Genomic DNA, 17,339 nt, shown 5'->3' with positions numbered 1-17,339 from the left:
ATTAATTTTCATGATTATGTCTTTGAATCCATCGTTTAATTCGGATTAAATGGAGGAAAAATCAAGATTTTTGTAAAATCTTCCAAAAATAAAAATTTAAGATTTGGAAGTCGAGTTGTTATTGGAATTCGATAAAATTGGTATGGTTGAACTCGTATCAGAATGGGTATTCGAATTTCATAAAAATTATGTCGGGTTCCGAGAGACGGGTCCCGCGTTGACTTTTGTTGACTTTTTGGAATAAATTTTTAAGTCGGCATATTATTATCCGGAATTATTTCCGATGAGTTTTAATGAAGTTATACAATTAATTTGGATAGATTTGAGCTGTCAGGAGGTCAATTCAAGCAAGAAGGCGATTTTGAAACATCGGCATGACTTCAAAGAGGTAAGTGTCTTGCTTAACCTCGAGTGGGGGAAATTCCCCTTAGGCATTGAGTCTTATGTGCAACTTGGGTAATTTAAAATCATGTACGCGAGGTGACGAGTACGTACTTGATTTATATGTACAAATTTTATTGAATTAAAAGTCTTGAGCATATTGTGGAGTAAATTGGATAATTATTGGCATGTATTTAATCATCTACTTACCGTGCCTAAACCCTTATTGTTGACTCTGTTGTTATATGACAAAGTGATGTGATTGTTATTTGATTATTTATGAAATTTCGTGAATTTGCTAGTTTGATAATTATTGGAATTTAATTTCATTTTGGATTTTTTCCTCCGTAAATAATTAATTAAATAAGCTTAAAAAGAGGTGTTTATATAATTATTGAAAATTTGATCTTTTATGAAGACTTTGCTTTATGTTGAGTAATTTCTATCTCTATTGATTGTTTATGGGTGTTGTACACATTGTGTGGAGTATTTGACTATTTGTTGTGAAATTAATTGACTTGGTTGTAGCTTTGAAATTTGGTTGTCGCCATTTGGTAAATTATGATATGAATTGATTTTTGTTATGTTGTTGTGATAATTTTCCATGTAAAATGTTGTGTTGTGTGAGTTATTATTTTGGGGAGATAAGGGTGGCATTTCACCATTGATATTATGTGGTTATAAGGGTGGCATTTCACTGTTGTGTTTGTTGGCTATTGATATTGTCTGGGCGGAGTGATAAGGGTGGCTAAAGGAGCGATAAGGGTGGCAATAGGAGCGATAAGGGTGGCTATTGATATTGTCTGGGCGGAGCGATAAGGGTGGCTATAGGAGCGATAAGGGTGGCAATAGGAGCGATAAGGGTGGCTATTGTCAGGGACGATATGTGATGATGTGAGGTTGTGGTGTTGACAATTTTCATGTGATGTTGTGATTTTTCTTATGTTTATTTTTTTATACCTTGTGCAACTTGTCTTGTTGTTAGTAAATTGATAATAATCTGATATATGTTGAAATTGGGAGCCTGTGGAGGCGGTTTATAAAATAAAATGTGGGTACAAGGTGCCGTAAATTGTGATATGAAATGGGGATATTGGCACGTGAATTGTCCGTGCAGTTGTGATATAAAATGTGGTCACGAGGTGCTGTGATGAAATGATAATGATATTAGGCACGTGAATTGTCCGTTCAGTTGTGATATGAAATGAGGGCACAAGGTGCCGGACAAATATGATAATTTAATTATGGGCACGAGGTGCTATGAAAATATGAAAATGGGTTGAGACCCGTATTTTGATGATTTTGAAATGAGGTGTCACATGGTGACTTTTTAATTGAAAGAATTATATTCAAAATATTTATTTGGAAGGATTTTTACTTAGAAAGTATTATATAAAAGAATTGTATTTGAAAGATATTTATTTGAGGAAATTGTATTTGAAAAGATTTATTGAAAGAATTATATTTGAAAAATAATTATTTGAGTTAATTATATTTGAAAGAAAGTTATCTGGAAGAACTATGTGAAAGACATTTATTTGAAGGGCTTGATTTAATTGGGTGTAATTGTGTTTTTAATTGTTGAGTGATATTAATGGTATTCTTGTTGTCTGTTGTGCATATCACTGGTTGTTTTATCCTGCCTTTATTATTATTTGTTTCCTATTATTTTGTATATCATATTGCACGGGTTATTAGACTAGTGAGTGTCTTGACTGTACCTCGTCTCTACTCTATTGAGGTTAATCTTGATACTTACTGGGCACTGCTATGGTGTGCTCACTCTACACTTCTGCACATTTTTGTGCAGAGCCACATTGAAGATATCGGACTTGAGCAGAGTTAAAGCGCGATCATAAGGATTCAAGGTAGAGCTGTTTGGCCGTCGCAGTCCCTTGGAGTCTTTTCATTTCATTGTACTGTTAATTTGTAATCAAACAGTATTGTATATTCGGTCCTCGTGATCATTCTATGTATTCAGTTAGAGTTCGTGACTCAATACTACCAGTCTTAGGAGGTTGTGTATTGTAATTATTTCCGCTGTTAAATTTTAATTCAAAAAAAAAAATAGCTTCAAAATATAATAGAAATCGGTTTACCTAGTCTTAGAGACTAGGTGCCATCACGACGCCTGTGGTGAAATTTTGGGTCGTGACAATTTATTAGTGCGATAGAATAAAAGTTTTACTGGAGTCTCAAAATATTTTTAATGTTTGGTTTATAAGATGTAATTAGCACAAATAAATTAAACTTTACGGTGTAGATCGTACTTTTTAATTATCCGCGTATCACGCCGGTACTAATACTAATATACAAGTTATAGGCATTTGTTATGCTACCAATATATGGGATTTTATTTTATAGCAAAACAAAAGGGGTCACGAACTGTTTATTGTAGGTATTAAGAAGGTTTATTACATTTAATCCATTTTATTAAGCCTATTAAATTATTACGAGAGTCGCATAAGATTTTTAGAGTTAAAATATGTATTACCCGGACACTTTTATATTTTAATTACCTAGAGAAAAGAGTAGTGACTTTTGTATATATTCGTTCGTGATTTCATTTGGAAAAATAATCTGACAAAATTAAACAATATGAGTTGATTGGGAATTTATCCTTGATGAGAAACTAGGACAATTTCTCCCAAACAATTCTGCATACTCATATTTCGGGGGGAATATAACTAATTAACACCTGAGCTCCTATAAGTGTTCCGATGTTCCGATCAGTAGAATGACCGTGGGACGGATTTTTAGCACTAACGAATGTCCTTTTTCTCTTATGTATGTATTTATTTATTTATAACCCACCTTATTCGAAGTTTCATTACGTCTTTTTAGATAAAAATTTAGGCAAAGAACAACGCCATTAGCTCTCTACTTATTTTCACTTAGATGGCACAATGTTTCAATCTATATTTAGGGTCTCTTTCGGCTGGTTAGCTCAAGTCCCTCTCAGTCTTAATTTCCACCTGAAACCTAGTTAGTTGTTTCTTCTCTTATTTTGTTACTAAAGATTTGGTGGTCCTATGAGGATTTAGTTTCACGACTTATTACAAAATGAATAAAATACTACTCGTAGTAGTATGCTTTATAGATCCAACTGAAATTGAATAGAATGTTTTTATCTCACCCAAAATTAATATCTTGTCCACTTGTTCATATGTGTTGACTGTTGAAACTTGTCACGACCCAAAATCTCACGTGTCGTGATGGCGCCTATCACAATAGTAGGCAAGCCGACAACCTCAATAAAACACAATATCTTTTAAGTTTGAAAAAAAAAATAATAGTTGAATTCAATAGAAAACCTCACAATTACAGATACAAAACACTCCCAAAACCCGATGTCACTAAGTACATGAGCATCTAAATGAATACAAAGTCTGACTGATGAAAACACTGTCTGAAAATATAGAACAATACAATAACTGAAAGAAAGAGAGTCAAGGTCAGAGGACGACAGATAGCTACCTTAATAATCTCCGATTGATAACACTCTGAAATCTAACAGTCGATGTGTCCGAAAGCACCTGGATCTGTACACGAGGTGCACAGTGTAGTATCAGTACAACCAACACAATAAGTAACAAGACTAACCTCTGGGCTGAAAGTAGTGACGAGCTCTGCTGGTACAGTCCAATATAGAAATAACGGTACAGAAATATAGGCATGCTTTCAAGTTCAACAGTTAAGTTCAATACAAATAAGATAGATCAATACTGCATGATATGAGGAATATAACATCTCAGTGGGAAACCTCGTGTACTCACGATCACAAATCATTCGGTCACTCGGTACTGTTTATGGCCAAGCCAGCCCAGGGATATTCCATCACGTATTTATATACATTGACTGACAAACAGTCACTCAGTACCGTATAAGGCCAATCCAGCCCTGGGGTAATTTATCCCCAAATGTAAATGGTTCGGACAAGATCCATATCCAGGAAAATTCATCACAAATATAAATCAGTAAGGCAAGTCCATGCCTTGGGAAGTCCATCCCGTATATAAATTATCTACGCTCACTGTGGAGGGTGCAGACTCCAGAAGAGTTCCTTCAGCCCAAGCGTGATATAAAGCCGATATAGCCTGCTGCAGGCGGGCAGCCCCGTTACATATATATATATATATATGGCTTGCTGTACGCGGGCAGCCCCGATCCCATAAATATCCTCACAATGGATGAACATGACTGAGTATGAAATATACATTTTTAAAACAATTAAATTTAACAGCAACACGACCATGTCGGTCCCAAAATATGCTCTATATTACGACTCTCAACTTAATTTCCTAACACGTGAAAAATATGAGAATAATAACATGATTCTTTAACACGACTAAAAATTCGGGCAAAACCGTCAAAACAAATCGACCAAAGTGGGTCGGTAATGGCCAATAACCGTCCAAAACGTGACCATTTACGTGCGGACGATATTTTGAAGGTCGGAAGGGCATACCGACCAAAGTTGGTCGGAAATTAACCACAAACTTTGGTCGGTCAATTAAATTAAAAAATAATTTCCAGAAAAATCGACCAAAGTTGATCGATATTTTAATTATGTAATTAAAGAATGTACCATCTGGGAATCGAACCGGGGTCTGTACTGTGGCAGGATACTATTATACTACTAGACCATTGTTGCATTTTATTTTAAGACTGTTTTTTATTTCATTTATACTCTTTAATTATATTTTCGCACGAAAATAACTGACCAAAGTTGGTCGGTTTTATTAAAAAATAAAATTACCGACCGAATTCGGTAAGTTTTTTAAAATGACCAGCCGAATTAACCAACCGATTACAATCGATTTTTTTAATATTAATTTTAATTTATTTTAAATGAAAAATCGATCAAAGTTGGTCAGTTTCTTGAAAAATAATTTTCGCGGGACTCAAAAATAGTTTCCCGCATTTTTGCGCCAAAGAAAATCGATCAAAGTTGGTCGGGTCGTAAAAAAAATTAAAAAATAAAATATTTTGAAAAATCGACCAAAGTTGGTCTATTTTTTGACCGACTAAAATTGATCGGTCGACCGTGGTCGATTTTTGCCGAATTTCTAGTAGTATAATTTTACAACTTCACAGGTTTTATTCAAGTCACAATTTCTATGGTGCACGTCCACACGCTCGTCACCTATTGTGTGCCTCACCTCCAAACAATATATATAACACCAAATTCGGGGATTCATACCCTTAGAAAAAAGTTTAGGACTGTTACTTACCACAAACCGTGTAATTTTTTACTCCGCTATGCCTTTGCCTCGTGAATTGGCCTCTGAACGCCTCGAATCTAGTCACAATTAATTCGATTCAGTCAATACAAATTATTATTGGAATTAATTCCATATGAAAATATTAATTTTCCAACAAAATCTGAAATTTAACTCAAAAATCGCCCGTGTGGCCCACGTCTCGGAACCCGATAAAAATACTAATATGATACGAGTCCAACCATACGAATTTTATCAAATTCCGACATCAACCCGACCCTGAAATCTTCAAATTAAACCAAGAGGGTTTTCAAAAATTTTCAACTTAATTCACCAATTAAATATTAAAAATAACCATGGATTTGGGTAATTTAACCTATATTGAGTTAAGAACACTTACCACGTTGTTTTCCTTGAAAATCTCCCGAAAATTGCCTCTTTCCGAGCTCCAATTTGTCAAAAATCCCATTTTCAGAACTTAGAGTTTCTGTCTAGGCGTTTCTTATTCGCGAACGCGGAAGCTTCCTCGCGTTTGCGAAACACAAAATTGTGCTGCCCGGATTCCTCCTTCGCGAACGCGAAGACCAATTTCCCCCAGGCCGGCTTTCCCTTCCGCGAATGCGAGGCCTTGATCGCGAACGCGTAGCTTTGCCCCTCGACCCTTCGCGAACGTGTGCCCTCGGTCGCGAACGCGAAGCACAAAATGGGCAAGGCCCAATTTTTTCTTCGCGAACGCGAGACTCCCCTCGCGAACGTGATGAAGGAAACCGGATACAAGAATCAAAAAAATTCCAGCAGCTATTTAAGTCCAAATTTCGATCCGTTAACCATCCAAAACTCACCCGAGGCCCCAGGACCTCAACCAAATACACCAACAGGTCCTAAAACATCTTACGAACTTAGTCGAAACCTCAAATCACATCAAACAACGCTAAAATCATAAATCACACCCCAATTCAAACTTAACGAAAATTAACGAATTCCAACTTCTACATTCGATGCCGAAACCTATCAATTCAATTCCGATTGACCTCAAATTTTGCACACAAGTCATAAATGACATAACGGAGTTATAAAAAATTTCATAACTGGATTCTGACTCTGATATCAAAAGGTCAACTCCCCGGTCAAACTTTCAAACTCAAATTTCTATTTTAGCCATTTCAAACCTAATTTAGCTACGGGCGTCCAAATAATTTTTCGGATACATTCCTAAGTCCAAAATTACCATACGGAGCTATTGGAATCATCAAAATTCTATTCCGGAGTCGTTTACACATAGGTCGACATCCAGCCAACCTTTTCAACTTAAGTTTTAAACTTTGGAACTAAGTGTTCCCATTCATTCCAAGACCTCACCGGACCCGAACCAATTACCTCGGCAAGTCATATAACAGCTGTAAAGTACAAATTGAGCAGTAAATAGGGAAACAAGGTTGTAATACTCAAAACGACCGAATACACAGTATTGTATCATATATCATTTCGAAAGAAAATTAATTACGTCCAATCCTTCATAAAACGATTGAATTATGTATTTTCAAGCATTAATTAATAAGACGATCTTTAGGTTCACGAAATTTTCTATAGTATATTGTTGTTATCTTCAATTAAAATTATTTTCCAAATCCCACTCTTTTAATAAAGAAAAGACAAAAATCAACTTACGACATATTTGCACTTACAAAAAATTAATCATTACCCTCCTTACATGGAACAAAAATTTTCACTTTGGAATGGAAGAGTAGTGTTAGTAACTTAATGTTGGCGTAAAAAAAAGGGACAACCCGGTCGACAAAGTATCCTCATTCACGCAGGATTCGAAGAAGGACTGCACCCCAATATGAATGTGACGTAAATAACTTACCATAATTCAAGTATTAGAGCTGCTTTCACGGCTCGAACTCGTAAGCATACCAAAACAACTTAATGTTAGCGTCAAATTTACTTGCGAAAGGGTAGTGCGTCGTACTTTTAATGCGGGGTTCTAAAATGGTAATTGGACCATTCAATCTAGCGTACACAATCTATACATTTGATTTAGAAATTATTTGTGCGACTTAAACTCGTAACCTTCTGATTGCACAATCACAACACGTGCCGATATGCTAATATTCTCTCTAGCTTCAAGAAAGAAAACCACAATGGTGATATACCATAGTGGAGAATTTATATTTATCATAGATGGAATGTTGGTGAAGAGGGTAGCCATTGAGAAAGGTGTCTCTCTTTCCCACGAACTGATGTACATGTACTGTTAAGTCAGTGAAAATTGCAGCTTCAAAAGCTACATTCCACTGAAACAAAAGAACAAATTAAAGTGGTCCCAAAATTATCAGAGATCCAAAAAAAATACCCTGATTAAAATTTCAGAACAGAAAAAGATTCCACAGAAAAACAGAAGAGAAGAAGATAGAAGAGAATTTCTCCCTTATTAATCTTTGTTATGGCCGTTGCAGTGTTCTAGCTTATCTAATAGCTGGGGACGTTTCTATTTATTGAACTATCATTTTCTTAGCCACCAGGAAAAACGAACAATATTCCTAAAAACCAAGGACCACAAATTATTTTATTCTAAAACAATTGATATATACATTCGTAGTATCGAAAATTACAAACAAATGAAATGCTGATTTGTCTCGTGCAACAAAATATGCACACACATACACACACTTATATACAGAGGCGGACTTATGTACATAGAAATTCTAGAACCCTTATATACAGAGGCGGACCGGTTAACCTAGGCAGAAATTCTAGATATATCTGTGCATATATATTAAAAACGGTAATATATTTTGTTTAGAACTCTTAAGATTAAAAGTTCGATGGGAAACTCGTTGAGCAATCCACTCATGTGCTTATATATATCATGTGAATGTATAGAAGTGCATGCCGCGATTTGGTTGCATGGCAGCAATGAATTGAATGAACAGTATTTGACAGTAATGTTTGCATGCATGTAAAGTCATGCCAATCTATACTTGAAATTCCAAATGCTATTTGCAGTCTACTTTTGAGGTCGAGAGAGCAATCTCAGTCCTACTAACAATTTAGTCCCACCTTGTTTGTCTCTTATCGAAGATACATTAATTTCATGTGACTTCAATTTGTCATTTGTAATCTTCGACAGTGTTGAGTTTTTGTTTAGTTGAACCAAACATCTTTTTGGGTACTTGGGTGTGAATGAAATCTTGAAACGTATTAATTATTAGTAGTATAATTTATATTGAGTTGACAATAATATATTTGCTAGCAACTATTTTTTTACTTACTTCTTTTAAATATTAGATATAGACCTTGTCCATATATAGAGATTAAGAAAAAAGGAAAAACCTAAATGTAGACCAGTACGTTGAGTTCCACATTCTCACCTTATAACCTAATTTTTCGGGTTAAATTAGGAGCAAATTTACTTCTTTATCATGATATGATCAGAGTCAAACTCATTTCAATTCATTTGCCATAACAGGTTTTTATCTTTACTTAATCCAAGCGTTTCAACCATAAAATGCTTATCTGGTAGTTTGATTGTGCATAAAAAGTGGGATATTTAGTTATATAATCACTTCTTTAACTCATGAGTTCCTCTGGTATGAAAATTAAATAAAACGCTTAAAGTTTCACTAATTAGTGTCCTTTTGAGCAAGCAAAATTTAAATTATCATAAGAAAAGGATATTGTACATATTGCAATTTGAAAAAAATACAACGTAGTTATAATAAGAGGAAAAGAATGAAAAGATCTTAGAAAACATTTGGTGAGCATCTGCCAAATTCTTGGAGGGCAGTGTTGTTACTCGATATCTATGCTAATGAGATTAATAAATATTCATTGAATTAATCGCACTCAAACTAGTTCGGACTACTATTATTAAATTAAAAAAAAAGGACGAAAGGATCTTAGAAACCAGTCATATTATTGATTTGGCAGAGTAAATGTAAAGTCATTTTCAAAGTTTCCAAGCCATTTGAAGAGTGACTCCCTAGTCGCTACTCTCTAATCTCTATACAAAAAGAAAAATATGGGAAATTACGTGCAGTGGGGGGGAGGGGAAGCTCCTTTTTGGATTTATCAGTGAAGAAAATATCAGATAGCGTATACCTTTTCATGTCCAAAAATAGTTAGTAGTTCTATTTCAGTTATTTAAAGTCACCTTCAAAAAAAAAAGGGGGGGGTCACACTCACACCAATATAATCCTTGGCAAAGATTTTTGACTGTCTTATATAATATCGTAATAAAGTATATCTTATCTTTTTGAAAAGAGGTGGAATATTAATTAATAATTTGAAATATAGAGAATGTGGTTTTACTATGTCTATGATATGGACGCTGCTGAAAGATACGGAGAAAATCTAGATGAACGTCATAGAGTTAATAAATGGTGGCCAATAGTACAATGTTAGCAAGTTGATAGTTTGAAAAGGCACAGACATTGGAGTTTGTGGTAGGAATTAAGTGAAACGAAAATAAGAAAGAAAGAAATAAAGATTGGATAGCATTCAAATAGGAAGAAAGATTGAAATGAATCTATCAGTTCCTATAACACATTAATACCTGTAGCTGCTACTCCATAGATCGATAGATAGCTCTTCTTCATAAATCATGCATGTTTATTTTATTTTTATTTTAATTTTTATTCTTATTCGTAATTATTGATCCGATTCTTTTGAATTTGTATCTAATAGGCCGGTCTACTCGGGACAACCAAGTGCATTAAATATTCTGTATTATCATAGAAGAGCTGCACCCAAGGAATTTGATACAGGATCTACCATAACGCAAATATTAGTTAGTAACTAACTCTATAGTTCGAATTCATAATCTACAGGTCATAATTTCAGAAAGTGGGATATTTAGTTAACTAACTCTATAGATTTCAGAAAATAATTTTATCGCAAGAATCCTGTCAAACGGCAGTGTTCGCTATTGAAAAGTTCTCTACTTTTAATTTCTGAAATCTTTAGTTAAGAAAGAAGAAAAAAGAGATTTCAATCATTTCATAGAACCATTCGCAGTCGATACAAATCTATAGTCTTTTCTCTCTGAAAATTGCAGAAAGAGTATAGGGAGGGAAATTAATGAATGACGTAACTAGAAGTCAGTGTAATACAGGCGTGCATGTAAGAAACTGAGAAGGAAAGCGTGTGATTTGGATATTGCATTTCCTTCTTCCCTATTGAATGCTTGGCACACTGCAAAAGAAAAAAAAACTTCACCTCTTAACTCTCCCTTTGGACTTTTTCTTGATCTCTTTTTTCCTCCTCTCTCTTCGTTTGTCATATAATGGCGGCAGATTTTACCTAAACTTGACGTGAAATAAATAGAGTGAGAGATTCCAATCCATAGAAATATTAGTACACATTTTGCTTGCGTGTTTACCTAGGTTAAAATTATCAATGCACTAAACAGGTAGCTGCTATCTTCGACTGCATTTCTAGAGAATTTTTTTTTTTTATCTCTTTCATCTCATTTTATATGATATTATTACTATTATTTGAAGAGTCAGACAATATTCGATTTTAAGAATATATTGTTTGTTTTACTTTTCTCTATCAACTGTTTTATATTTAGATGAACGGGGTTATATTACACAATTGGAGTATTTGCTAAAGTAGGAAATTTGCCCCTATTTATCAATTCATGATGATGACGAGAGCTTTGGAAGAAATGCCAGTGCAGTTGGGGGGTTGGATAATGAATAAGGGGATAAGCCGTCGTAAATCAAAGACGGATCCAGGATTTGAATTATATAAGCTTTTTAAGATTTTTACTATTAAATTCATTATATTTCTAAAACTATGAAGTTCATATCTATTATCCATTTGTTATATTTTTAGCAAATTTTTACGCATAAATTTATGCTATGCATCAAAAGTTATGAATTTAGTTACACACGATCGATGTTAGAAGGCTAGATCTGCCTCTCTCGTCAATATAAATGACCATAGATGATTGTCGTGAGATTAATATGATTCTTCTACTCATAATCAGAATTCTCGATCTAAATGATAAGAAAAAATATTTGTTTAATGAATTTTATGCGGGGCGAATTCAAATTAATCAAGACATTAATGCGAATATCAAACATCGAATATCGAACGAAAAAACCCAAAAATCGTCATATGTGTAGCGAGAGGTATAGGGTCATAGTACAATAGATAATGTCAGAGGTCCATCATTGTCTCAATAATATAATCAGCGTGCATATAGAGTACTCTGCTATAAAGCTTTTAAACTGCAGAAACTTACAAAGAAAGAAGCCTGTACTCAGTCATGACGTTTCCCTCAACCCTCCCCTAGCATCTTGTAGACTTGGGGTTGGTTTTCTCGCCTTACTCTTTCTTTTCCCTTTGTAGGAAGCTGACCTGGGCTGGTTTTGGGTGGGGGTTGGGTATTTATACTCATTCTTGGCTATTCAAGATCGTAAAAGGATGCATTATATTCGGGAAAGATCCGGATCATAAGGATCTATTGTACACAATTTTATCATATATTTTTGCAAAAAATTATTTTTACGGTTCGAACCCGTAACCTCTTGGTTATATGCCAACAACTTTACCAGTTACAGTCTATTCAACATAGTAAAGGTGGCAATTGCTGGAGATCAAATTAATATACATATTATGATTTAATTGTCCAAAGTTAACTTGGTTCAAAATATGTTTAGTCTAAAAGATGAGTTTGTCAAAACAACATGACCCCAATTTCTTTCCTTTTTTTTGAAATACGAAAGATAATATATTTTTCTTAAATTATTAGCTTAAATCCCTTCAAATTTACATAATTCTTGATTACACTTTTTTTTATCTGTTTCGACGTAATAATTTGATGGGTTATTTCGAGTTTAACTGGTTGGTCAAGTCAACAAATGGTTGATTAGCATAAGCCAAAGATAGTTTTAGCATTCAAAAGTGTACTTTTTCTTAGTACAATTCCATAGCATCAGCAAAGCATTTGTGTTTCAAACAAAGAAGTCGATCTCAACAACTGAAAAAGCAAAAAAAAATCTAACGGCTTTCTTGGTTTTCAGATGAAGCTGATCTCATCTTTGACTTTTTACGTTGAATATATAATGATACATCAATTAAACTAGCATGTAATAGGTGAGCTTTTCTCAAAATAATATTAGCACGTTACATATAAAATTTACTCCGTCCAATCCACAATAATTGATCATTTTTATCTTTTTATTTTGGTCCAAAATAAGTGTTCATTTACATAATTAATTAATTAAGATTAATACAGTGAATATAACTTTTTTTCTCTAGGAATTTATATTTTCTTAATGGGTGTGTCAAAGATAAAATGATCACTTATTGTGAACAAAAGGAAGTATTAGTTTATAATTTTAAATTTATTTAGTATGACGAAAAATATTTTACACAAACAAATTTTTCATTAAAGGATAAAACCAATTTTCTTACTCATGTTTTTCTCCCATAATCCATTTGAAACACACATTTAGCATTTCTTTTAAAATGAGAATATGACGTTGTTGGAACATTTCTTTGAAAAATCTAATTTCAACATTAAATAAAATGCTAACTCAGAAAATTACAACATAGAACACGGGAAGCCTCCTTTGCAAAATTGATTAATTTACAAAATTGACAAGAGATAGAGGTGGAAGAAAACGAACAGCACAGAAGAAGAAATTTCCTCTTGTTGAAATATTGAAGAAATAAAATTACAATTTTATGAACCCTAACTCTATTTTTCCAAAACTATGATCCTTTGGAAAAATTTATATCCTAACGTAAACCTAAAAACATATACCCTGGCTATCTGATAGATTTCTTGAAGTACAAAAATTTTTGCAGAAGCCCTTGTATTTCCTCCATTGATCACTAATATCCCTGGCAATGTTTTTTGCATCATTTGCAGTCCCTAAAAGCCCTCTTCTTGTAAACCCCACCGTGTATAATCCATTTTCCCCTTTCCAGCCATTAGGAAATGGTGTTTTTGGCATCCCTTGTTCTGTGAAGAAGTCAGTTCCCTACAAATTTAATTAAAGAAAAATCAGCATTTAAATTAAAAATATTAACATTAAAATTTTAATAACTGCTTCAAAAAATAGAGTAAGTTATACATCTTTCCGATCAGCAAAAAATAATTATATCTGCTAGCCAAATATTCCAAAAATATACACTGATTATATATGTATATTATACATTAATACAAAAAAGTACAAATGTTTCTGCTATTATTTTTGGAAGCGACTATACAGTATTATATTTCCTAAAAATATCTCTAGATTAAGCCCAAGAATTAATTATAAATTTGAATTTTGTCAATTTTGGTCAATGCATCAACATAAATTTTGAAAAAACAAAAAACAAAATTGCATGTGAATCCTGAATTCCTAGTCTAATCCCATCTTCCCCTAGATGACCTAAAAGTCTAAGCAAGTTGGTGTTTTCACTACATCTAAAGCACAGAACATATACCACTATGCATGGTCTACTAAGTGCACTCTCCTATACATATATATGTTGAAATATTCATTTCTTTGATCAATTTTGGACCACAAAAAAAAAAGGAAAAAAAGAAAGAGGTCACTCTAATAAAAACATTTAAAAATTTAATAATAGTAGCTCTTAGTCTATATTATATCTATTATTATATAGTACACAGGATATGAAAATAATAATTGAGACATGAGTTGTCATTCTAGTACTCCTAACCTCTGGGAAGTACATACAATAGAGTTTATCAAATTAAAACTCCATATAAGTTACTACTACTATTTTTTTTTTCCCTTTTTATTTGGGTTGCGCCTCGAAAAAATGCAGAAAATAGATAAAATAGTTGGGGGGATGATAGGAAAAAGTCCAGACAAATGAGATCAGAAATTCTCTTTTTGATTTAAGAAACGTTTTGTAGCCTACTGCATGTGTAAGAATGAAAGTGATGTGAGATTGAGAGTAAAGATAAAACTAGAAACTTTATCAGGTAACAACAAAATCCTCATTGGCTTATTATCCATTTTGTCATTGCTCCATGCATTCTATTTTTATTTATTTTTGTTTTGAATCCTACAAATTTATACTTAAATAAAAATACTATTGAAATAGTATACCTTAAGCCAAGAAGGAACATTGCTTTTGTATCCAGTTGCTAGGATTATTGAATCAAATTCTCCTTCTTTTCCATCTATAGACTTTGCTCCTATTTTAGTTATCTCCTTCACACCGTGCATAATCTGCAAGAATATACAAAATAAAATAAAATTAAAATCACCATTACCAAAAATACAGAAAAATAAACTAAAAATACCCAAGATTTAATTTGACAAAAGCAAGAATTATTGTGAATTTACCTGAATTTTTCCATTTCTTATTTGTGACAATGCACCAACGTCGAGTACCGGAGTTTTTCCGGTGGCATTTTTCAGTTCAAGTGGACCGGTTTTTGGTCGCCGGAGACCTAACTTATCTGTGCTACCTAAGGTCAAATTGGCTACTAGTAATAGCAACTTGTCAACAACTCTTATAGGCAACCATTTGAGAAGTGCCATTGCTATTGAAAATGTTGATATCCCTAACATTTCCCTTGGTAAAATATGCACCTGCATCCAAAAACATTAAATTAAAAAGTAGCCAAAAGAAATTAGCTTAAAACATGCCCTAACTTAATACACACTTTAAATTTTTCCAAAAATTATGAAAGTGTACCTATAAAAAAAAATGGTGTAACAAGGATGAAAGCTAATCTCAAACATGCTTAACAAATCAATTTCTTAAGAAGATGATACTACATATTTTTTTATTTTCTTATTTTGCCTCGGGAGACGGAGTTAGAATTTTTAGTTTATAGGTTCTAAAGCATAATCCAATTTGTCTTCTCGGTTCCACGTAAACTATCTATACATGTTCAATAACCTTTTTAACACAGATAAAGGGTCTGAGTTAAAACTACTGGATTTTGTCGAACTCGTAGATATATGGTTGGCTTCGCCCCTATCTGCATCATCCGACTAATTCAAATTTGCGCCGGAAAGTCCATAAAACGCTTTCTATCAGAAGCGTTTCTATGTTCAAGGTTAAAACCCGAGATTTTAGGTTAAGGTCACCACAATAATTTGAAAGAAAAAAAGTAATCTCATGAATGGGGTTTAGAGAGGATAAGTTGTACGCAAACATAACTTCAATCTTATAAATGTAGAAAAACTATTTCAGGTAGACCACGGCTCAGGCAACAGCGAACGCCCCCACAATAAATCGAAAGAAAAAAATAAAAATAAAAGGAGGAAAGGGAAATGTACTTACGGAATTTCTGACGACCATGTGAGGGATGGCATTATGTCTACAAAGGTCCAAGCTAACTTCCATACCAGAATTTCCACAGCCAATTACCAAAACCCTTTGATTATTAAACTCAGTACCAGACTTATAAAGACTAGTATGCATTACTGTTCCTTTAAACTTACCAATCCCTTGAATTTCTGGTATAACTGGCTCTGCATTTTCCCCTGTAGCCACAATCAACCACTTTGAAAGATACAAAAAATCTTGAGTTTCCACCTTCCAAAATCCACTAACATGATCAAATTCTGCAACTTTTACAGACTGTTTAAACTTGGGAATTATACCAAAGTGTTTAGCATAATCCTCTAAGTAAGAAATGAACTGTTTTTTTGAAGGGTATTTAGGGAAATTTTCAGGAAAACCAAATAATGGGAGTTGACAAAACTGTTTAGGGAGATGAAGTTTTAAACGATCATAGGTTTTTTGTTGCCATAAAGAAGCAATACAATCACTTCTTTCAAGAATAAGTGAAGGGACTCCATTTTCTTTAAGAGAAGCTGAAACTGCTAAACCAGAAGGTCCAGCACCTACTATTATAGGTCCATTAACCCATAACCATTTTGGTTGTTGATCAGTTTTTTCTTCTTCTTTACAAGAACCCATGTTGAGAAAAAAAGAGCAAAAAGAATTTGGCAAAAGAAAAAGAGAAGGCACTTTTTTCTTTAGCCTTTTGAAAAAGAGTGTAATAACTGAGAGTTTCCTCTGTTTTTTGCACTCTGTAATAGTAGCTAGCTCTCTGTTTCTTTTTACTCTGAGAAAATGTAGAATGAAATAAGTGGGAATTTAAAGAGGAGTGAAGGTGGGGTGGGTGGGTTGCGGGGTAGGGTAGTTTTGTTGGGGGAGGGGGGTTTGTAGAATCAGAAGAGTATTTGAGTTTCCTTTTTAAAGGGTTTTTCTTTTTTCATTTTACTACTGATTTCACTGCATAGAATGAAGAGAAAACAGGGGAAAAGAAAACAGAGGGTTTTAAATGAGTGTGTGTGTTAATGGAGGCGTGAATGTTAAGGAAGAGATTTGGTTCTCTTTCTCAAGGCTCTTTCTTCTCTCTGCTGCAGAGTTTTGGGGTTGCGCTAAGGAAAGGTATTAAGGCCAATGAGCTTTGTAAATAACAAGGAGTTCAATACTATCTAAAAGCTAATTAATTAATGAAGGGCAGCCTGTGCACTAAGGGATCGTTTGGTACAAGCGATAAGGTAGGATAAGACGTAACATTAAATTTATATCGTGTTTAGTTGGAGGTATAAATTTATCCTGTCTTCAATCAAATACGGTATAAATTTAATCTCGGATTTAATCCAGGATATCTCATCTTATCCCACATTATCCCATCAAACTTAAGATTATTTTATCCTACCTCCCATATAGTATAAATTAGTCCTGGGGTTATAATTCCGGGATATTTAGTCCGCGTACCAAACGACCCCT

General features: G+C 33.7%; 1 protein-coding gene across 1 annotated transcript; it reads right to left on the bottom strand.

The window, feature by feature from the left end:
• Positions 1 to 13,239: 13,239 nt before the first annotated feature.
• Positions 13,240 to 16,669, bottom strand: LOC107787608 (putative indole-3-pyruvate monooxygenase YUCCA4). Its single transcript, XM_016609201.2, has 4 exons — positions 15,876 to 16,669; positions 14,927 to 15,175; positions 14,687 to 14,809; positions 13,240 to 13,603 (listed from the first exon to the last, which is right to left on the bottom strand). The coding sequence occupies exons 1-4, from the start codon at positions 16,515 to 16,517 to the stop codon at positions 13,370 to 13,372; spliced, it is 1,248 nt and encodes a 415-aa protein (XP_016464687.1). The 5' UTR covers positions 16,518 to 16,669; the 3' UTR covers positions 13,240 to 13,369.
• Between the last annotated feature and the right edge of the window lie 670 nt (positions 16,670 to 17,339).

This window comes from Nicotiana tabacum, chromosome 22 (genome assembly GCF_000715075.1).
Source record: "Nicotiana tabacum cultivar K326 chromosome 22, ASM71507v2, whole genome shotgun sequence".
In the NCBI taxonomy this organism is placed as follows: domain Eukaryota; kingdom Viridiplantae; phylum Streptophyta; class Magnoliopsida; order Solanales; family Solanaceae; genus Nicotiana; species Nicotiana tabacum.
This window is presented reverse-complemented; position numbering and strand designations above follow the sequence as displayed.